Source organism: Chenopodium quinoa, unplaced genomic scaffold, assembly GCF_001683475.1.
Source record: "Chenopodium quinoa cultivar QQ74 unplaced genomic scaffold, ASM168347v1, whole genome shotgun sequence".
Classification (NCBI taxonomy): Eukaryota; Viridiplantae; Streptophyta; class Magnoliopsida; order Caryophyllales; family Amaranthaceae; genus Chenopodium; species Chenopodium quinoa.
The window spans coordinates 1,875,573-1,896,824 of record NW_018743099.1 but is presented as its reverse complement, the minus strand read 5'-3'; the positions used below and the strand labels follow the sequence as shown (position 1 = coordinate 1,896,824).

General features: G+C 35.4%; 5 protein-coding genes and 1 pseudogene across 6 annotated transcripts; all 6 read left to right on the top strand.

The window, feature by feature from the left end:
- The first annotated feature begins 356 nt into the window (after positions 1 to 356).
- Positions 357 to 4,267, top strand: LOC110731852 (probable serine/threonine-protein kinase PBL24). Its single transcript, XM_021911750.1, has 6 exons — positions 357 to 876; positions 970 to 1,052; positions 1,675 to 1,847; positions 1,984 to 2,173; positions 2,673 to 3,064; positions 3,562 to 4,267. The coding sequence occupies exons 1-6, from the start codon at positions 830 to 832 to the stop codon at positions 3,790 to 3,792; spliced, it is 1,116 nt and encodes a 371-aa protein (XP_021767442.1). The 5' UTR covers positions 357 to 829; the 3' UTR covers positions 3,793 to 4,267.
- A 104-nt stretch (positions 4,268 to 4,371) lies between these two features.
- On the top strand, positions 4,372 to 7,226 carry LOC110731914 (probable serine/threonine-protein kinase PBL24). Its single transcript, XM_021911832.1, has 5 exons — positions 4,372 to 4,402; positions 5,676 to 5,854; positions 5,993 to 6,182; positions 6,283 to 6,677; positions 7,017 to 7,226. The coding sequence occupies exons 1-5, from the start codon at positions 4,372 to 4,374 to the stop codon at positions 7,224 to 7,226; spliced, it is 1,005 nt and encodes a 334-aa protein (XP_021767524.1).
- A 558-nt stretch (positions 7,227 to 7,784) lies between these two features.
- On the top strand, positions 7,785 to 9,995 carry LOC110731913 (annotated as a pseudogene).
- Positions 9,996 to 11,112: 1,117 nt separating this feature from the next.
- Positions 11,113 to 12,936, top strand: LOC110731912 (probable serine/threonine-protein kinase PBL26). Its single transcript, XM_021911830.1, has 4 exons — positions 11,113 to 11,169; positions 11,392 to 11,593; positions 11,912 to 12,309; positions 12,724 to 12,936. The coding sequence occupies exons 1-4, from the start codon at positions 11,113 to 11,115 to the stop codon at positions 12,934 to 12,936; spliced, it is 870 nt and encodes a 289-aa protein (XP_021767522.1).
- Positions 12,937 to 13,749: 813 nt separating this feature from the next.
- LOC110731786 (probable serine/threonine-protein kinase PBL7) lies at positions 13,750 to 16,948 on the top strand. The gene is made up of 5 exons (XM_021911667.1): positions 13,750 to 13,876; positions 14,008 to 14,180; positions 14,336 to 14,525; positions 14,626 to 15,020; positions 15,492 to 16,948. Exons 1-5 carry the CDS (start codon positions 13,750 to 13,752, stop codon positions 15,723 to 15,725), a joined length of 1,119 nt encoding a protein of 372 aa, XP_021767359.1. The 3' UTR covers positions 15,726 to 16,948.
- A 437-nt stretch (positions 16,949 to 17,385) lies between these two features.
- On the top strand, positions 17,386 to 20,481 carry LOC110731851 (probable serine/threonine-protein kinase PBL25). 2 transcript variants are annotated; one of them, XM_021911749.1, is made up of 5 exons: positions 17,386 to 18,260; positions 18,540 to 18,727; positions 18,862 to 19,051; positions 19,154 to 19,545; positions 19,818 to 20,481. In XM_021911749.1, the coding sequence occupies exons 1-5, from the start codon at positions 18,176 to 18,178 to the stop codon at positions 20,190 to 20,192; spliced, it is 1,230 nt and encodes a 409-aa protein (XP_021767441.1). In that variant the 5' UTR covers positions 17,386 to 18,175; the 3' UTR covers positions 20,193 to 20,481. The 2 variants fall into 2 exon arrangements, with proteins under 2 accessions (XP_021767441.1, XP_021767440.1); XM_021911748.1 differs by having other exon boundaries at positions 18,862 to 19,545.
- The last annotated feature ends 771 nt before the right edge of the window (positions 20,482 to 21,252 follow it).

Below are 21,252 nucleotides of genomic sequence, written 5' to 3'. Positions count from 1 at the left end.
GCCAGATTAATTTTCCACCAACTTTCACCCGTTTTTTATAATTTATTATTATTATTATTATTATTATTATTATTATTATTATTATTTTAGGCTTATCAAGACTCCTTTAAGACTAAGGGTAACGACATACCGGTAGAAAAGGTTGAAAAGCCAGTGGTGAAGCCATGACACTAAGCGAGAATGAGAGTTGAAGAGAAATCAATGCTGAAAAATTAAAAATCGAAATCCCACATATTATTACCTTTTACAAATTTCACAATAAATATGCATTTTTAAAAATTATTATGCGTAAAAGTCAAAACATTGCATCAAAAATTGATATGCGTAAAAGTTAAAACATTGCATCAAAAATTAATATGCTTAAAAGTCAAAACATTGCAACGAATTTAGTTGGAAAATATGTTAGAAAATCAGTTAGTGGCGCCCTACTTTTTCCCCCTCCACGCGTTAGGCTTTTTGTGCAACCACCTGATGGAGTCTTGTTCCACGAATTCTTCCACCATTTCTTTTTCTCTTTTTCTCTCTTTCAAACCCATATCACACGCCTTGACTTTGATTTTGACTTTAGATTTTGTAAATCCTCTAAAACCCTTCATTTCTACAAACCCATTAAGTCTAAGACTAAACCCAATCACATAAATGCAGAAGAATTTCTTGGCCTAAATTCAATTGATCGTGTTTTATGGAGTTTGAATTGACCCTGAACAGTTATCCTTTCTTAAATTTTGTGGGTACTTCTTAGTTACTATAAGGTCTTAGTTTTTGATAGATAATTACAAATTGAGGTTTCTGGCATTGGTCAATTACATAATTACAAAAGTTGTTTTTTATGCACATAAACTGTTTGATACTTTGTTTCAGAGAATTTTCTGTAAGGTAAGCAAATTGGGGAACTGGGTTTGTTGCCTCATTTGGAAGTTTGAATTGAGTGATCATGAGTTGCTTTTTTTATGGCTCATCCCAACTCAGGAAAGCATTCAGAAGGGTTAATGGCAAAGCAAGACGACCGCCTTTTGTTTCATCTCTGTTGCCTAGAAGACCATCACAATTTGGTGAGTATGAATGCAAATTTGTTCTCTTTCTTATTGAATTATGCAATATTTTGGGTGTATATATTCATACTGCTTTGAAGTCAATTTGGTGGGATTTTATTATTGCTCATGTTTTTGGTCTTTAACACAATAGTACACAACTTCACTGTGGAATTTTCTTCAATTGATTTTAAATTTCATGTACCAGAGCAACTTCTTTTGTAAAGACGTCCTGTAATGTGTAGGTGTCCCCAAAACGCCTATAAAACACCATCTTTATTTGCAATGCATATAGTAAGAAGTTAATGTAATGTGCTGTGTGCACCCTACTTGACATCAGAAGTATATACTTGTACTTTTTTCTCATAAATGTCATGGCACAAGATTTTTAACAATAGTCAATTCTCAATGGCAATCGTTCAATTAGTCTGCTGTGAAATGGTTTACGGTATCAGTTTGATTTGCTACTACTAGAGCTTAAGCAATATAATGCCTTACTGCCTTAGTTATCTGACGAGTTATTAACTCTACTTAAAAAATCTCTTAGACAAGCTTTAGATATTATGCTAAGAAGGCGAGTTCATGACTTAATCTTAATATTTTTAACTGGTAAGTAACTTAATTTTTATATTTTTTAATTCAGACGACAAAGAATCTACCATATCTGCAAACAAAGGCAGTGATCATGCCATCAAGCAACAAGCTTTTACTTTTCAAGAGCTAGCTGATGTGACAGAGAACTTCAGTCCAGAGCATCTTGTGGATGTAGGCAATTTTGGAAAAATCTACAGAGGGAAACTTAAAGAGACTGGAGAGGTATTACCATGGACTTTACTATCTGATCACTTCCTATATTCTACATTAAGTAAACTCTATCACTATTTTTATGCAATATCTCATGTCATATGATTTCATGTTATTGAAAGACTGACATTAAATTGTTTGATCTTAGATCATAGTTGTCGAGCAACTAGACAGATATGGATCACGAGGACAGAGAGAATTTCTTTTACAGGTGATGATGCTGAGCTTCCTCAATCATCCAAATTTAATCAATCTTATAGGATATTGTACGGAGGGAGATAAAAGATTTTTAGTGCATGAATATCTGCCTTTGGGGTCCCTGGACCAGCATCTACATGGTAATAATTTGCCAATTTCCTTCACGTGGTATTTTGTTGATGCAAAACCTAGCAAACTCATGTAATCTTATTTACTACCTCCGTTTCATATTATGTCCAACATTTACTAAAAAATGGATGCTACGCATTATGTGCAAGTGCAACAATGGTTTCTTTCCTTTTTAAGTTGTCATTTTTCTCTATCTCTCTCCTTATCACGTGAGTATATATCATTGTCTCTCCATTTAACACTCACAAACAAATTTTACTCAGGTTTCAGTGCCATGACTTTTGTTGCACAGGATATGAAACGGAGGTAGAATTTAATTTTTTTGAAATCTTTCCTCCATATGCCCCCGGTATCCCCCCGCCCCCGTAGAGAAGAAATGAAAGAAGATTGTTTGTTGGTTTTAAATTCACTTATCTAGGTCTTCCTGAATGAAAGCATATAATAGGTCACTATGTAAAGATAAATGCTGCCACCAATTAATTTGCTTCATACTTCTCTTGAAATTTTCAGACAGACCATCCAAGCAAAAGCCCTTAGATTGGTATACAAGAATGAAAATTGCTCTGGGGATTGCTAAGGGTTTAGAATATATGCACCATAATGCCAGCCCTCCAGTCATCTACCGCAATCTGAAACCCTCCAACATCTTACTAGACAAAAATTTTAAAGCTAAGCTCTCTGACTTTGGGCTATCTAAACTTGGACCTTCTGGTGAAAAGAAGTATGTTTCTACAAGTGTAGTTGGTACTTATGGATACATTGCACCAGAGTACCAAAAAACAGGTTTTTTGACTATGAAAGCAGATGTATATAGCTTTGGAGTGGTTTTACTGGAGTTGGTGACAGGGCGAAGAGCTGTTGATATCACAAAACAGACCAAGGAGCAAAATTTGGTCTCTTGGGTAAGTTTTCCTCTCATTTCATGGTATTGAAAATAAGACTGCCAATTGATTGAAACTTTTTTACTTTTTAATCATCTAAAGACAAAATTGGAAAGCTTGGGCAAGTGTATTCAAGTTCCTGGATGTATCACATATATTTTTCTTCATTGATAGGATATGAGTCATATGACTTGATATAAACAAATGAATTAGTTAAATCAGTTATGGTTGAAAGGATTGTGTGTGAAATTGCATAAGAAAATGGTGATGTCATCATATTTCTACATAACCTTGTGCATCTCTCTGATAAATAACTTATACATGCCTACATTCCAGCAACTTTTTCATAGATATGGGATCTATATCATACGAAGTATATGCTAACCCTGAAATCTTCAGTCTATTTTTTGGTTGGGAAGCTAACTAGTTCATTAAACATTGTTTTGAACATGTGATATATGCTGTAAATTTAGAACTGAAATCTTTGAGGAATGATGTTTGCTTCTCCAATTAATTAGGCACATCAGATATTGAAGGAACCAAGTAAGTTTACAGAGTTAGCTGACCCTGCTCTTCAGGGGAATTTCCCAGCAAACGGATTCAACCAAGCACTTGCGGTGGCAGCTATGTGTCTTCAAGAAGAACAAACTGCTCGACCCATGATGAGTGATGTGATCACTGCCATAATGTACCTCTCATCAGGCAACCTAGATGACAGCATACATTCTCCTCCTCCCGAACCTGTATAGAACATAATAGTATGGTGAATGTTGTCAATGAATTTGATCATGGAAAATAGTGTTGCAGAGCACCAGCACTAGTTCATCTGATGAAGTGAGCATCATTCCGACTGAGCAGATTGTAAATATAGTTTCTCTCTCTTCCATTCTCTTTTCAGATTGCCTCTTGTGTATAAACTTGTTAGGAAAATTGGGGCGATATTACCCTGCTAAATATATCTAATTATGTATTATCGCCCCCTTTTATACTCAGTAAAATTTTGGTGTTATTTTTCTTTTGTCAAGTAGCCTTTAGAAACAAGTAAGAACAATGGGGGTGATGCTTGTCTTTTTTCTTGCTTGTTATTGGTCTATTTTGCCAATGAGGGCGATAACCATTTCAAGTACTCTGTATTAACTTATCATCCCTCAAAGAAAGATTTTGTTAGATGTGATTGATTCATTTTTCAATTTCAATATATTACTAATCCTTGATTCCCTGTAACACACGCGGTGAAATTATATTTTCAAAATTTTGTTATTGCAACAATTTCATTACTGTGTCATGGGTTGTCACTGGGGATAGTAGATTTAGTGATAAATGTAAACATGAAAGCAGGGCAATCATACGATTATGGAGGTCAGATATTATTATAATGCTATGATAGTTACAAAGTTTAATTTGCTTTCTAGCATTATTGACACATCTTTTTCTCTATATTAACCCGAGCCCAAACGCTGTGATCTTTGAACAAACATTATTCGACTCATAACTATAAACTGACATGTTCGGAAAAAAGAAAACCCAAATTTTATTTTATCCAACCTGAATCCAGTAGGAATGTTTGTTTGACGGGTCTCCCAGATCCTGTTAATGAATATTTTACATAACTGTTGGTACTTTGTGGCACCCAAGTTATTTCCTTCCTCCCTGCATGACTTTCTCTGCAACTACCATAGAGTTTTTCGAAAACTTCAGCATTTTCCCCTGTTATTTTCTCTCATCTGGTCAAACCCATGCTATCTAATTAGCCTTACTTCTAATGAATTGCTTAACCTTGATACTTGCATTAGTTCATCTATTTATATGAACATATACTGTTTTATGATGGATTCAAGAATTTTTTTACAGGTAAGCTAATTGGGAAACTGGGTTTGTTGCCTCAACTGGAAATTTGAACTGGGTCAGTATGAACTTCTGTTGTTGTGGTTCATCACAACGTGGTGAGTATGAATGCATATTCATTTATTTTTTCTTCTTTCCACTATTGATTTCATACTGCTTTGATGTTAATCATGGAATATTTGTTAGACTGTCCATATTTGTGCTAAGAATTGTATTGTTTTATATTGTGTCGAACCTAAACTAATTGCAATATTGCATCATGTGATTCATCCTATAGCTTCTTTAATTTCTAGCTGAATTATTGCAAAATGTGTAAAATATCAGTATGATTTACCAATATAAGATTTACTTATCTTGTGCTTATAGAGCATTATGCTTTAGTCAATCGACAAATTACTAATTGTACACTTCTTATCGAAGTGCTTAGACCTTCTTCAGATCTTTTTATCGATAACCTCTTATGTTCAAGAGATGATTTAATTATTTTGTAGTTTTTGATTTAGGATTGAAGATTTGATGAGCTTTTTAAAGCCTAAATACACATGTACTTGAAGATTCTTAAATTTGAGACTTTTTATGAAAACCGTCAATAACCATGACTTTGAGTAAACTAATGATGTGAGCAAATCATCTTAAACATGGATTAAAATCCGTGTCAAGTGGTATCAGAGCCAGATCAATGATAATTGATATATGGAATAGAGTTCTCTCCTATATCTTAGTCAAAATACATTTTTGGCAAATGCTTTCCACTAATTAAGTGCGGCTACACCATTTTGTACTTCAGACACCAACCAGCTGAACACAGCTCAAATAGCTTTCTACAATAGTGATAAGACCACCGTGGTACAAGAATTTACTTTTAAAGAGCTAGCTAATGCAACACAGAACTTCAGTCTAGAATGTCTGGTGGGTGAAGGCAGCTTCGGTAAAGTTTACAGAGGGAAACTCCAAGAAACTGGGGAGGTATTAACATGGAACTTATGTTCTGCTTCTGTTTTGTCTTTTACATGAAGCAAAGTATGTTATCGTTATTATATGCAATGCTTCCTATCATAATTTTTTCTGTTGCTAGAAGTCTGACATTGAGTTGTTTGATCTTAGATCGTGGCTGTCAAGAAATTAAACTTGGATGGATTACTAGGGCACCGAGAATTTCTTGTACAAGTGATGATGATGAGCCTTTTTAATCACCCAAATCTGGTAAATCTTATAGGATATTGTGTTGAAGGTGAAGAGAGAATTTTAGTACATGAATATCTGCCTATGGGATCCCTGCACCACTATCTGCACGGTAATATGGTCTGATCTTATGATACGTTGTCAGTTTGCATCAGTACTATAATTTGCTTCAGACTGAATTCACTTACAGTAGAATCTTAAATCTTATTCAGACAGATCACCAAAGCAAAAGCCGCCTTTAGATTGGTATACACGAATAAGGATTGCTCTGGGGGTAGCCAGAGGTTTAGAATGTATACACCAATCTAGCCCTCCAATTATCCACCTCAACTTAAAACCCTCCAACGTCTTACTAGACTGTGATTTTAATGCTAAGCTCTCTAATTTCAAGCTAGCTAAGATTGAACCTTTCAGTGACAAGAGAATTAACCTCGAGAAGGTGATGTTGGGAGCCCATGACTACTTTGCACCAGAGGACAAAATAACAGGTCTTCTAACTGTGAAGACGGATGTATATAGCTTTGGAGTTGTTTTATTAGAGTTGATCTCAGGGCGAAGAGCTGTTGATCTTTCAAGGCCATCTAAGGAGCAAAATCTGGTCACTTGGGTTAGTTTTTCCTCATTTCTTGACTATGATTATATACATGTCTGCCCCTAGTACTTTTCTTCATCTCATTGGTTGTAACTGTTACAATCTTTATTAGTCAACCTTACCATAAGATTGAACTGGTGCTATTATGCATTAGTATGCTAAGTAATCTCTTAGACTTAAAGCTCTAAAATCAAATGAACACAAAATTTTCTGATGTAGCCCAAAATTTAAAGTCAAATCCAGAAATTAGACAATTTAATACAAGTATCTAACAATTTTGTGCAAATTTTTTCAGCAAACTAGCTCATTGAAAATTTGTTTGAACATGTGACTTATGCCTTCTTCAATTATTAGTCCCAACAGAGATTAAATAAGCCAAATAAGTTTCCAGAGCTGGCTGACCCTCTCCTTCAGTGTGAATTTCCAGTTAAGGGATTCAACCAAGCACTCGCGATAGCAGCCAAGTGTCTTCGTGAAGAACCATCAGCACGACCCATGATGAGCGATGTAGTTGCTAACCTTATGTGCCTCACAACCGACAACTATAATGGCATACTTGTGTAGTCGTGTAGAGCACAAGACCATGAGAAGTGCGTCATTGAGTCAGATCATGGAACATTGCATTAAAGAATGAAGATCACCCTTGTATTAGATCAGAATATCATGCTTGTTTTCCTATCATTTCTATCCTGCTCTCCTTGTTAACTTATAACTGAAAATTTATCTACTGTACTTTTAATAATGCACTCTCTATGTTTTTTTTTTCTAACTTGCTTTTACACTGAGTATGTGATAAATATGAATAAAATTTAAGGGAGAAAAAAGTATAGTGCCAAGTGTAAAAGAATATTATGTTATTTTTAAAATAAAAATAAAATAACAACTCATGCACCATACAACCGGTTGTACCTTGTAATTTTTTTTTACAGTCATTTGTGGCACAAATTAAGTCTTATACCAATTTTGGCCATTTGTCACAATCAATAACTTTCTATGAATATGACAACTGAATGTTAAATTTTATACCGATATGATTAATTGACCCTGCTATTACCCATCCATTAGTGGCACCCAAGTTTAATTTATTTTTTCCCTCCCTGCACAAGACTTTCCTGCAACTTTATGCAGTCTTATACTCTTCTACCACGAACACTTCATCACCTCCTACACCCCTTTTGTTTCTCGCCTGATCAAAACCATATTACACAAATAAATTCAGGTAAGCAAATTGGAAAGGTGGCCTGTTTTCATTCATTGCCTCATTTAAAGTGACATACGTATCATATTATCTTGAGTTGCTTTTGTTGCGGTTCATCATCTCAACTCAGCAAAACATTGAAAAGGATCAATAGCAAAGTCAGATCACGTCATTCCTCCGATTCTACTCTTTTGCCTAGTCAATCACAACTTGGTGAGTATGAATTCAATTTCGTCTTTTTTTTACATATCACATAAGCTGTATGTAGGATTTGAACAATGAAAATAGCAACACTTTATGACACCTTACTTGTGTATATCAAGTGTTGTAATTTTAGTAAAACAGATAAAAATATCTGCAAGTATGAGTACGTATGATCAAAAAGATTGTTGCACGGAAGATGGAAATGAGAGATTTTGGCTTAAAAGTTGGCGTTTTAGTTTTATCGTCAGACAACAATGAGCCTAACACGGCTGAAAGAGCTAGCAATGACAGTGGTTCACTCATCACGAAATGTTTTACTTTTCAAGAGCTATATGATGCAACACAAAATTTTAGTCCAGACTGTCAGGTAGATATAGGTAGCTTTGGAAATGTATACAGAGGAAAACTCGGAGAAACTGGAGAGGTACAATCATGAACCTTAGTATGCAAAGCAAATTCTGTTGCTGTATTTTTTGCTTTGCCTTCTATCATACATTGTCTTTGTGTTGGAAGACTGACATTGGATGGTTTAACATTAGATCGTAGCTATCGAGCATTTTGACAGGAATGGACCGCGAGGAAACAGAGAATTTCTTGTACAGGTGATGATGTTGAGTATCCTTCATCATCCAAATTTGATCAATCTTATAGGATACTGTGCTGAAGATGGAAATGAGAGGTTTTTAGTGCATGAATATCTGTCTTTGGGATCCTTAGACAAGCATCTACATGGTAATAATTTTTCGACTTCTTGTACATTGTTATCAGATGTACAACCCAGCAGACAATTGAAACTATTGTACTTATCACGCTTAATAATTTTCTTAGGAAGAACATTGATAATTCTCATTGAACAAACAAATTGATTTTTTGTGTTCTAGCATGAATCTACTTAACTGAGCATTTCCTCATACATATAGATAAGAAAAATACAACTCGATTTTTCTAGGCATTCAAAACACACGAAAACTAATGCTTAATCATTTTGACAAAGATTGCTTCAAGCTGACTTTTCTTGTGATAAAATTTAATATTTCAGATAGATCATCCCAGGAAAAGCCTCCCATAGATTGGTACACGAGAATAAAAATAGCTTTGGGGACTGCGAGTGCATTAGAATTTATCCACCATAAAGCCATTCCTTCAGTCATTTACCGCAACTTGAAACCCTCCAACATCTTACTAGACAGTGATTTCAATGCTAAGCTCTATGATTTCGGGCTAAGCTTGGACCTACTGGTGATAAGGAATATATTTCTGCAAGAATAATGGAAAATTTGGGCTACATTGCACCAGAGTATGAAGGAACAGGTCTTTTGACTGTGAAGGCAGATGTATATAGTTTTGGAGTTTTTTTATTAGAGTTGATTACAGGGCGAAGAGCTGTTGACATGACAAGGCCACCTAAGGAACAGAATCTGGTCTTTTGGGTTAGTTCTCGCCTCATTTAATACTAGTTTGTATCCTTGCAGCCTACTGAAGTACTGATTTTCATACTTATAGTACTTTTTTCTGTCTGTTGTACGCGATTCCACACTAGATTCTATATAGAATCCTGAAACCTTCAGTCTTTTTGTGAAGCTAACTACTTGTAGTGCTTTACATGAATTCCGTATTGCAAGTTTAACTTTGGATCTTCCTAGAACTGATGAAAATTTTGGAAAACAACGTTTCTTAATTAGGCCCTTCGGATACTGAAGAAACCAAAGAAGTTTCCGGAGTTAGCTGACCCGCTGTTGCAGGGAAAGTTTCCGTCTCAAGGATTCATCAAAGCACTCGCAGTGGCAGCCATGTGTCTCCAAGAACAACAAACAGCACGACCCATGATGAGTGATGTAGTCGCTGCAATCATGTCCATTTCATCCGACGACAACCTTGATGACAACATGATATCTCTTCCCCATGAAGCCTATGTTGAGCATTTGACTTGAAGAAGGGTGCTGATGTAATTGATCATGGAAAATAGTGTTGAATTGCATCCAATTCAGTACCAGAACACCATTATTTATAAACATCATTCAGACTGAGTGCTTTGTAAATATAATGTTTGTTTTCTCTGTCTTTATAGATGATTGCCTCTTGTGTATAACCAAAATGTTTTCAGAAACTGAGACGTAACATACGCATTGTGAACAATTGAACTGGTGTATCAATATTCAATACTAGTTCTAGTTATTAATTGCAAACAAGAAACAAAAGACAGAAATGTGGTGTTAGGCTCCATTTTATATTTTTGATTTTGCTTTCATATTTAGACTTCATACTTTTCCCCTGTTTTCCTTAACTGATTCAAAAACTGCGCAAATTAATTTATCAAAAAAATATCTAGAATTATGTTATCTGACTAAAACCAGACTTGACTGACCTTTGAAATATGATATTACTATCGATTATCAGAACGGAATTATTATTACAGTTAGTGGCACCCAAGTACTGCTTTACCCCCATAAGACTTTGTATGCAGTCTACTCTTCTTCCACACAAAAACTTCAGGCCTTCTTCTTGTCACAAATTATATGTTTCTGACATTTTTAGCATATTACATACTTGTATTGTTTTCATTCACATAAAACTGTTTGATATTTGAATAGATAGGAAAAAAAATAAAACACAAATTCATGTAAGAAAATTGAGAATCATGAGCTGGTATTGTTGTGGTTCATCATCCCAAAGGACTACTAGCAAAGTGAGACGGCCACCTTCTGATTCCACTCTTTTGCCCGCGACAAATTCACAACTTGGTGAGTTTACCTCAATGCTTTTTCCTTTTTTTTTTTTTTTTTTTTTTAACTCTAAATTGAACTTGTAAGAATTCATCCTAAATTGGCATTAATCTACATGCTAGATTAGGCAGGTTCGCATATCTTAGTTGAATTGTATATCTTCTGCAACTGTTTTTAACTAAATCAACTGAGGCTTCACTATCTTCAGAAAACAAAGAACCTAACACAGCTGAAAGAACGAATGATGACAGTGCTCCAACCAGAAAGATACATGAGTTTACATTACAGCAGCTACTTGATGCAACGCAGAGATTCAGTATAGAATATGGATGAACGTAGCTTTGGACCAGTTTATCAAGGGAAACTCAACGATACCGGAGAGGTACTAACAAGGACTTCATTTCCCGCTTTCTCCGTTTCTAAATGTTCTTCTAGGTTTGACTTTTTTCTATCAAAAACATAACAACTAGGATTCTAGGAAGAACATTTAGGAACAAAGGAAGTACTTGACGAAGTTGAATTCTATCACCAATTCATGCAATGCTTCCTATCATATGTTTTCTCGTTGTTGGAAGACTGCTGACATTAAATCGTTTGATCTTAGATTGTAGCTGTCGAGCTATGGGATCGAAAGATTCAACATGAATCACAAGAACACAAAGAATTTCTTCGACAGTTAAAGATACTGAGCTTCCTTAATCATCCAAATGTGATAACTCTTATAGGATATTGTATTGAAGGAGATCAGAGAATATTAGTGTGCGAATATCTGTCTTTGACATCATCCCTGTACCAACATCTACACGGTAATAATCTTTGTTCTGAAATTGTGATCTTATGTTTATACATGAACCATCTTAAATAAGCACAATTTCGTACACATGACAAGATAACAAATTTTTCAATAAAACTGCTTACCATCAATCATAAGACTACCTTGTAGGTGGGTTAGGCCAAAGGGAGATAGAATTTCTGATAGTCATATGCTTGTATTGACTCAAAAAAGTACGTGCTCTTATGATGGTAAGATGGTCTTACACAAAGGTTTCTTAGATTTCATGGCAGCCAACTACTAATTGTTTCATGTGATATTTTGCATCAGCAAGTAAACTTTGAAATTTCAGGCAGATTATCAAAGCAAAAGCCGCCCTTAGATTGGAATACAAGAATGAAAATAGCTCTGGGGATAGCCAGAGGTTTAGAATGTATACATGCTGCCAGCCCTCCAATTATCTACGTCGATCTGAAACCCTGCAACATCTTTATAGATGATGATTTCAATGCTAAGCTCTCTGATTTCTGGCTATCTAAGCTTGAACCTTATGATGACGACGAGTATACTTGCACAACATTGATTGGAATTGCCTCTGGTGGCTACCATGCACCGGAGTATATAGCTACAGGTCATTTGACTGTGAAGGCAGATGTTTACAGCTTCGGAGTTGTTTTACTAGAGTTGGTCACAGGGCGAAAAGCTAAGGACATCTCAAGGCCAACTAAGGAACAGGATCTGATCTCTTGGGTAAATTTTATCCTCATTTCATGACTGCCTAATTTTCAATACAGATTGAAACTTTTACACACTTACCTAAACACACGTTATATGTTACACGTACCTTTATGTTTGAGACAGAGGGAGTAATTGTTAAGCCGAAAATTATTCCAATACTGGACCTTATCCCTAGTTGCATCATTGCAGACTGCAGTCTGCAGGCTATTGATTCATACTCTTTGCTCCTCTTACTGTCTAGCATAAACACTCCATTTTCTACGACGAACCCTACAAGGGCTACAACCTTCAATTTTTGAAGCTAACTAGTTCATTTAATCTTGTGTATAGCCATATCATGTAATTTATCCTGCAAATTTATATTTGGAATTTACTAGATCGTTTTGACTTTTGGAAAATAATGTTTTTTCTCCAATTAATTATTAGGCACAGCAGAAAATAAAGAACCCGAACAAGTTTCCAGAGTTAGCAGACCCGCTCCTTCAGGGGAATTTTCCAGCAAATGGATTCAGTCAAGCACTCGTGTTGGCAGTCAAGTGTCTTCGGTTAAAAGAATCAACACGACCCATGATGAGCAATGTGGTTGCAGACATTATGTGCCTCACATCAGATGAACTTAATGACAAACGACTTGTGTAGTCGTACACTCGTACGTGGATGAAGGGTGTCATTGAAGATCACCCTGTGTATTATGCTACACTTTTCATGCAATGCAACTAGCCCACTTTATTTTGCTATTCTTTGCTTGTTATAGGTGATTTTCAATATACATGTAACTACCCTTTCATTTTTCATATGTGGATTGATGAATGAATTTTGACTTATTGTTGACAATTGGAATTGTTCACTTATAAAGTGTTAAGACATAGTTGTCTTAGAGCATATGTTTTCCTAACGTGTCTAGATTTTAAAGTGTTGAACATGATGTAAAAAAATATGGTAATTGCAGTTACAAACTAATTTAGCATATTGGTAAGACTCTTAGATTGTGTGAACTACTTTCCGATTATTACAAACTAGCAATAAACAACAATTAAAGGAAATCAAGCAAACAAACCGACTATAAATAAAATAAAAAGACGAGTGACAAGAAATTGACATGAGAACCCAAATGATGACAGAAATTTCATTAACTTGCGCAATGGAGTAACAATCTATCACTGAATGACGAGTTCTCACCTAGATCCCAACCCTATATTACACCCCATTAATTATACTTTATATTGTGAACGCGATTCGACTTGACTAGATCGATTATATCAACAATTGTTAGTCTTCCTGCTATTATTATAACGGATAGTGGCAGCGTGGCGCCCAAGTAACTATTTCCCCTTATTGCATTAGACTTTTCTGCAAGTTCATGAAATCTTCTACTCTCCTACATTCTTCAATGAAAACTTCAGCACCTCCTTTTTTTTTTCAGGTAAGAAAATTGGCAAATTTTAGTAAATCATGAGTTGGTATTGTTGTGAATCATCGTCCCGACTCAATAAAGCACTGAAAAAGATAAATGGAAAACTGAGGCAGCACCCTTCCTCTGATTTGACAGTTTCGCCTAAGAGACTTACACAACCTGCTGGTGAGAATATATGAATGCAATTTCGTGTTTTTCTGTAAATGGGTTGATGATATTGTCTGAACAATAGAGGTGATCATGGAATGGCAATATAATTAAGTGAGGCTCTACCATTTTTTTTTCTTCAGACAAAGATGAGCCTAATAACACGGCTGAAAGAGCTATCAATGACAGTGGTCCACCTATCGCCGACATTTATACTTACAGAGAGCTAGCTGATGCAACACATGACTTCAGTCGGAATTGTCTGGTGAATGTAGGCAGCTTTGGCAATGTTTACAGAGGAAAACTCGGAGAAACAAGAGAGGTATATTATAAACATGTACCTTCATTAACATATAAACTTTTAATTTCTGACCGGTTTTTAGCTCAAGTAAAATTTGTTGCTGTTCTTTTTGGCTTTGCTCCCTTTCATATACATTCTTCATGTGGGAAGACTGACATTGGATAATTTATTCTTAGATCGTAGCAATCGAACATTTGGACAGAAATGGATCACGAGGAGATAGTGAATTTAATGTACAGGTGATGATGTTGAACCTCCTTAATCATCCAAATGTGATCAATCTTATAGGATACTGTACTCGAGGAAATGACAGATTTTTTATTCACGAGTATCTGCCTTTGGGATCCTTAGACAAGCATCTGCACGGTAATATTTTGTCGAATTCTCTTAAGCTGTTATCTGATGCAATCCTAGCAGAGTCAAATTTTTTGTTTTTATAAAAACTTTAGTCATTTTGAAATTTCAGACAGATTATCCCTGCAAATGCCACCCTTAGATTGGCACACGAGAATGAAAATAGCTCTGGGGACTGCTAAAGCCTTAGAATATATGCACGATAAGGCCAACCCTCCAGTCATATATCGCAACCTGAAACCCTGCAACATCTTACTAGACAATGACTATAATGCTAAGCTCTCTGATTTCGGCCTGTCTAAGTTTGGACCTATTTGTGATAAGGAACATGTTTCTGTGAGAGTTAGGGGAACATTTGGCTACATTGCACCGGAGTATGTGAAACGAGGTTTTTTGTCTGTCAAGGCAGATGTATACAACTTTGGAATTGTTTTGTTAGAGTTGCTCACAGGGCGAAGAGCTGTCGACATCATAAGGGAAACTAAGGAGCAGGAGCTGTCCTATTGGGTTAGTTTTCCTCTCGATTCATTTTCATAACAAAAAGATTGCTTCCTATTTATTTCACATCTATGTTACTCATGAAATTTAAGGCGCAAACTACCTCCATCTCAATCCATTTTCATAACAAAAAGATTGCTTCCTATTCATTTTGCATCTATGTTACTCGTGAAATTTGAGATGGAGGTAGTCTGCATCTCAAAAAACTTTTAGAGACAGAGAGAGTATTACATACTCTTTCTTCACCTAAACACGAGCTATGTTACTCATGCGAGTTAGAGATGGAGGTAGTCAGTCTGCATCACTGCAGACTACTGATTCATACCGTAGTTAGTCTTTTACTGTCTAATGTGAAGCTAACTATTATTCCTTATTTCATTAAAAATTGTGCTTTACATGAGATTCATGCAGCAAGTTTAACTTCAGAACTTCCTGGAACTAAAACTTTTGAAAAACAATGTTTCTTAATTTCCTAATTAGGCCAATCGAATGATATTGAAGAAATCAAAGAAGGTTCTAGAGTTAGCAGACCCGCTTTTGCAGGGGACTTTTCCAACTCGAAGATTCTACCAAACATTCGCGGTGGCACATATGTGCCTTCGAGAAAATTCAACAGTACGACCCATGATGAGCGATGTAGTAGCTGCCATCTTGTACATTTCATCCGATGGCAACGTTGATGGCAGCATAAATTCTCCACTACATGAAGCTTGAGTAGAGCATAATAACATGACTATGGGTGTCTATAATTTCAATCATTAAAAATAGGGATGAATTGCACAATACCCAATAACCATTCATATGCATCATTCTAAATATAATGCTTGTTTTCTTTTCAATATCTCATTACTTTTTTTTTTTTTTTTTTGAGGGGATCAATATCTCATTGCTTGCAGTATATGATTTGTGTATAAACAAATAGTTTTCTAATTTTAAGACGTACCCGTAACATATATTCCAATAAGGGTAATAAGCCAATAACTACGACTAACCTACTTGTCTAGGCCTTAGTGCCTTCCCCTATTGTCGTGTCGCCCCATGCTTGTACCATGTTCTAATTTTTTCATGACAAGTAGGTTAGTTGTGTCTATGGCTAAGCCTTGGTATACCCCTCGTTAGGGGTTTGCAAAAAAAGTACCGAGACCAGAAACTGAACCGGAATTAGACCGGACCGCTAGATTCCGAATCGGTCTTCGGTCCTCACAAATTGGTGATTTCGGGTTTTCGGTCCGGTCCGGGTAAAAACCAGAATGCATCAGAAATGTTTTTTTTTTTTTTTTGTGAAAATTTTAAATTTTATGTTTAAATTTCTAAAAAATTTAGGTACAAAACTTGTAAGTTATAATTTTTAGGTGCAAAATAGAAAAACACGCAAACAAAAACAAGACGTTAAAAAATGATGTATATATAAAGATATTAAATGCAAAAAAAAAGAAAAGAAAAGAATATAACTGGTCTATTCCGGTCCAAAATCGGACTGGACCGGAATAAACAGGTCTAGACCGGAACCCAGACCGATTGATTACAGTCCGGTCCCCGATCCGCAAAAACAGGCGATTCCGGGTTCCGATCCCAATCCAATTTTGGACCGTGCGCAGCCCTACCCCTCGTCCCCTCTATTGCTTAATGTTCATGTTTTTGATACTCCCTTTTTTTTTTTGTTTTATTGCAACAACACTTCTCTAAATTGATTTTTTTTTAAGGTGCAACTGCGTAATACTGTAAAAATTTGAACCTCATCTATACTTTAGTACTCGTACAAAGTATTATATCTTTATCTTCTCATGGTCTTCAAATCTTCACTCTTATTTTCTTCTTATTAAATCTATGTAATGTTGTTGGAGTTGTTTATAATTTTCACTACATAGTGATACAAATTTAAACACATGGCTAATTAAAAAAAATTATGCATTACCAATTATGAAAAAACAAATAGGTGGATGAACATTATTGAAATTTTATGATACACTAAGTTATAATTTATTCAATGTGTTTTGTGTGCGACTGGCCACACCGTGTGGCCGCTTTTAAAAGAACAAAGTAATTCCTAAAACACTGATGTAGTAACCCTGTAACACTGACCGAGTAACTCCTATCATACTAACGAAGTAATCCCTGCAACACTAACAAAGTAACCCCTGAATACTCATCGGGTAACCCCTGAATAACGATCGAGTAACCCCTATAACATTAATAAAACTAACGACGTAACCCCCATTATGACTTGCCACACGATGTGGCCAGCCACATATAAAAATTTGTGTAATTTATTAGTTGTTACTTGTTAGTACTTCTTCCAATCAAATTGTATCATTATCATTCACCTATAAACAATCAACACGATTATTAATTTCGAACTTAATTATGATCTTATGTATACTGTAATGCCACGGCAACATAATTACCCGCCAAATGCCCCGCTTATTTGGTTTTGATGAGATACCTTTCCTTAACTTCTTTAGTTCCTTCTTTAACCTCCCTCCATTTTTGTCGGAAATTCCAGCCAACAACTTTTTGCACAATCTACTATTTTTATTTTTATTTTTTCTCAAAAAAGCTGACTCCTTTCCACTTTGATCAATTCATTTTTCCTTTTTGTTTAATCAAGTGTCATGTTATTTTTTTTTTTTTTTTTTAATATTATTATGATCATATATAAATCCATGATTCATCTAGGTTGATTTTTAAATTGCTGAAAATTTCTGCATTTCGCCTGAATTCTTGGTTCCAATTTTAGTTTTAATTTCTGAGTTTTTGTGGGTCTTTTGATTTTTTTTTTTCTCTTTTAAATGATTCATTTTTTACAAATGTCAACCATTTAATCCATTTTCACACCCCAAAAATCTCAACAATTTTTTGAATTTTGAATTAAAAACCCCAAGTTCTTTCATTTTTCCAATTTTCATTATCAAACTTGAATGTGATGTTAATTTCCTCTATTTTTGACTTTTGAGGAAAAAAAGTTTTGTTTTTTTTCTAATTTCATTTCAAATTTTGTCAATAAGAAGTCTTAATACTATATTGCTAACAGCTGCGTACATCTTGTTTGATAAAAGTCCTCAACCAAAAAGCAAATTTTTTTTTCACATTAACAAAGAAATTATAAGATATTATCTTAAGTTTGTGTATTTTTTATTTCTGGGTTTTTCCAGAAAGGGTAAAATATGGGTTGTTTTCCATGCTTTTCATCACAGAGGAAAGCAAAATTGAGGCACAATAGCAGAAGGAATGTTTCTTCGCCTCGACACGGTAAGCTTCAGGATCACTGCACCTGTGAATTGATTCATATTGTATTCCTTACATTGCCTTCTATATGTACTAATCAGAATTCTGAAGTTGAAGTAATTTTGTGTCAGAGTCAATAAAATGGCAATCTTTATTTTCTGTTTTATTAACTGTTAGTAGTTGCAGAACATTGCTGTTTGTTGCTGGCTTGTAATAGTTGTATATCATCATTCATCAGTATCTTTTAAAATATGCAACAAAAAATTGGCAGATATTATATTTTAGCTCTGTTTTTTATAGCAGAAACTCAGGGAGCTAGAGAAACAACTTATAATAAAAATGAATATAGGGAAAATGGGGACAATAATATTGCAGCACAGACTTTTACATTCAGAGAGCTCGCGACTGCAACGAAGAATTTCCGTCCAGAATGTCTGATAGGTGAAGGTGGGTTTGGAAGAGTGTACAAGGGCCAACTTTCAAATGGACAGGTATATTTTAGTTGTCTGTCAATTCATTGCGTTTTCTTTTATGGTCTCACTTATAATACTAATTTCATTTTTCTCAAGTGAACTTTTTTAGTTGAGCTACTTGCTGATTATTTTATTTTAATGTTTGGTTTCAGACAATAGCAGTAAAGCAACTCGATCGAAATGGGTTGCAAGGGAATAAAGAATTTCTTGTTGAGGTTCTGATGCTTAGTCTTCTACATCATTCAAATCTGGTTAATCTCATAGGCTACTGTGCTGATGGAGATCAGAGGCTTTTGGTTTATGAATACATGTCTTTAGGATCTTTGGAAGACCATCTGTTTGGTAATCATTTGTCCTATTATTATCACCTCAAATTTAACTTTGTATCACATATACCTGCACTCTATTGGCTGATTTCGTGGGTGAAAAACTTGTATTGTACAGATATTTCGCGGGAGCTAAGACCATTAGATTGGTATAATAGAATGAAAATAGCATTGGATGCTGCCAAGGGATTAGAATATCTACACGATGCAGCAAACCCTCCAGTTATATACCGGGACTTGAAATCATCTAATATCTTGCTAGAGAAACACTACCATGCAAAGCTCTCTGATTTTGGACTAGCAAAGCTCGGTCCTACAGGGGAAAATTCGCATGTTTCTACTAGAGTTATGGGAACCTATGGCTATTGTGCACCAGAATACCAAAGAACAGGTCGACTAACAACTAAATCGGATGTATACAGTTTTGGAGTTGTTTTACTGGAGCTAATTACAGGGCGAAGAGTCATTGACACCAATAGACCAAATCACGAGCAGAATCTTGTCACTTGGGTGAGCTCTTGGTTCTTTTGACACAAACCCTCCCCCACCCCCTCCTCCCAGAATCAAGGGAAACATGTCTAGAATCTTAATTAACATCACCTAATTGAATGAAGATAACAGTCTTAAACAAATTACTCTCTAAATTAAAGAAAGATTGTTAATACTGAATTATTGTCAGTTAAACATCACAAAACTTTGCTATAGTATCTAAGATTTCTTTTCTTAGAACAAGAAAGCTTCTTACACTATGCATTCTCTTACTTGCGAAACTTAATATGCAGGCACAACCATACTTCAGTAATCCAATAGAATACCCACAGTTGGCTGATCCTCTTCTTGATGGGGATTTTCCAGTGAGGGGCTTAAACCAGGCTGTGGCAATAGCAGCCATGTGCCTTCAGGAAGAAGAAAATGCACGGCCCTATATGAGTGATGTGGTGACCGCCCTCAATTATCTGACAGTAGACCCACATGATGGCTATACTTCTCCTGATGGGTCTCCTGTCAGTGAATACACCGACTGTAACAACCACCATGTCCAAGGACATCACGATCAGAGTGCTATAGAGCGCCAGCGAGCATTAGCAGAAGCCATGGAATGGGGCTCTACTCACGCTGCTCTATCCCGGGCTACTAGCTATAACTCAACAACATAAATCTTTTTTTTCACTTTTTGTCCTATGGTTTGACTTTGCTAATAGCAATGCATAATGCAACCTAAGGCAGTATAACAAATTTGTTACGTATGTGCAATGTGTGTTGGAGTTTGGGTTTGCCAAATTGTGCAGTTTTTTTGTTTCGAGGATACAAATGCATATATGAGAGGGAAAGTGGTGTGTTGACAGTTGAGCTCTACATGTGTGGACTTGTTTAACTCCGGAAAGACAAATCTGTATAATGATATATGTGGGCAGAATGCTCAAATTTCTAATGAAATTTTTACAAACAGTAATAAACGTCTTTTCTAGAAGTTAAACAAGCTCAACTTATATATTATGCAATGCAGTACAATGTTGATAATACTTTGCTGTTGTGGTGCCAGTGTCCTACGTTCTGTACGCCAGGCGTGTACTTTCAAATCTGATTGAGGAATGTGTAATTGCCTATGTACCTTTGTGATTAAGACAATACCTTCTGTTGGGTATGGCCCAAATTTTATAAGCCCATTATATTGATGGAGTATAATCTAGAAGCTTCCTTAAAAATCAAGAGAAGATTACACTTGATTTTTCTAGAATTATCTACAACTTTAATATCTCCTAGAATATTCTAGAGAATATTAAAAGTAGAACCCTCTAGATTAAGAGCCATAATTATGGAGAAATTCCCATAAAAATCTAGAAGCCTCCATCCTCACCTATAAATATGGGTCAAGGGCATAACAACAACAACACAACACAAAAACACAAGAAGCCATACCAAATACAAGCCTTTCTACAAAATATTCTCCCTCCTTGTAATATTCCACTACTATCATAATACTCCTTTGTGACTTTCTTATAGTGAGAGTTCTCTTGTAATAATCACCCTCTCAAGGGTTCTTGTACTCTCATACTTTCGAATAGTGGAATAAAAGTGCTCGTTGTTGTATAAAATCGTGTGTTTATTTATATTAATTATCTTGTCAATTATCAATTTAGTTTATATTTCTCAATCAAACACATCTTCGCTTCCGCTGTGCACTCACCAACCCTAACAAGTGGTATCCGAGCCAAA

Coding starts and splice junctions, on each gene's coding strand:
- LOC110731852 (XM_021911750.1), top strand. CDS start 830: ATGCACATAAACTGTTTGATACTTTGTTTCAGAGAATTTTCTGTAAG. Junction 877..969: donor TTCAGAGAATTTTCTGTAAG/GTAAGCAAATTG, acceptor ATCCCAACTCAG/GAAAGCATTCAGAAGGGTTA. Junction 1,053..1,674: donor TAGAAGACCATCACAATTTG/GTGAGTATGAAT, acceptor TTTTTAATTCAG/ACGACAAAGAATCTACCATA.
- LOC110731914 (XM_021911832.1), top strand. CDS start 4,372: ATGAAAGCAGGGCAATCATACGATTATGGAG. Junction 6,183..6,282: donor CCTGCACCACTATCTGCACG/GTAATATGGTCT, acceptor AATCTTATTCAG/ACAGATCACCAAAGCAAAAG. Junction 6,678..7,016: donor AGCAAAATCTGGTCACTTGG/GTTAGTTTTTCC, acceptor TTCAATTATTAG/TCCCAACAGAGATTAAATAA.
- LOC110731912 (XM_021911830.1), top strand. CDS start 11,113: ATGGATGAACGTAGCTTTGGACCAGTTTATCAAGGGAAACTCAACGAT. Junction 11,170..11,391: donor AACTCAACGATACCGGAGAG/GTACTAACAAGG, acceptor GTTTGATCTTAG/ATTGTAGCTGTCGAGCTATG. Junction 12,310..12,723: donor AACAGGATCTGATCTCTTGG/GTAAATTTTATC, acceptor ATTAATTATTAG/GCACAGCAGAAAATAAAGAA.
- LOC110731786 (XM_021911667.1), top strand. CDS start 13,750: ATGAGTTGGTATTGTTGTGAATCATCGTCCCGACTCAATAAAGCACTG. Junction 13,877..14,007: donor GAGACTTACACAACCTGCTG/GTGAGAATATAT, acceptor CTTCAGACAAAG/ATGAGCCTAATAACACGGCT. Junction 14,181..14,335: donor AACTCGGAGAAACAAGAGAG/GTATATTATAAA, acceptor ATTTATTCTTAG/ATCGTAGCAATCGAACATTT.
- LOC110731851 (XM_021911748.1), top strand. CDS start 18,176: ATGGGTTGTTTTCCATGCTTTTCATCACAGAGGAAAGCAAAATTGAGG. Junction 18,728..18,861: donor GCCAACTTTCAAATGGACAG/GTATATTTTAGT, acceptor GTTTGGTTTCAG/ACAATAGCAGTAAAGCAACT. Junction 19,546..19,817: donor AGCAGAATCTTGTCACTTGG/GTGAGCTCTTGG, acceptor CTTAATATGCAG/GCACAACCATACTTCAGTAA.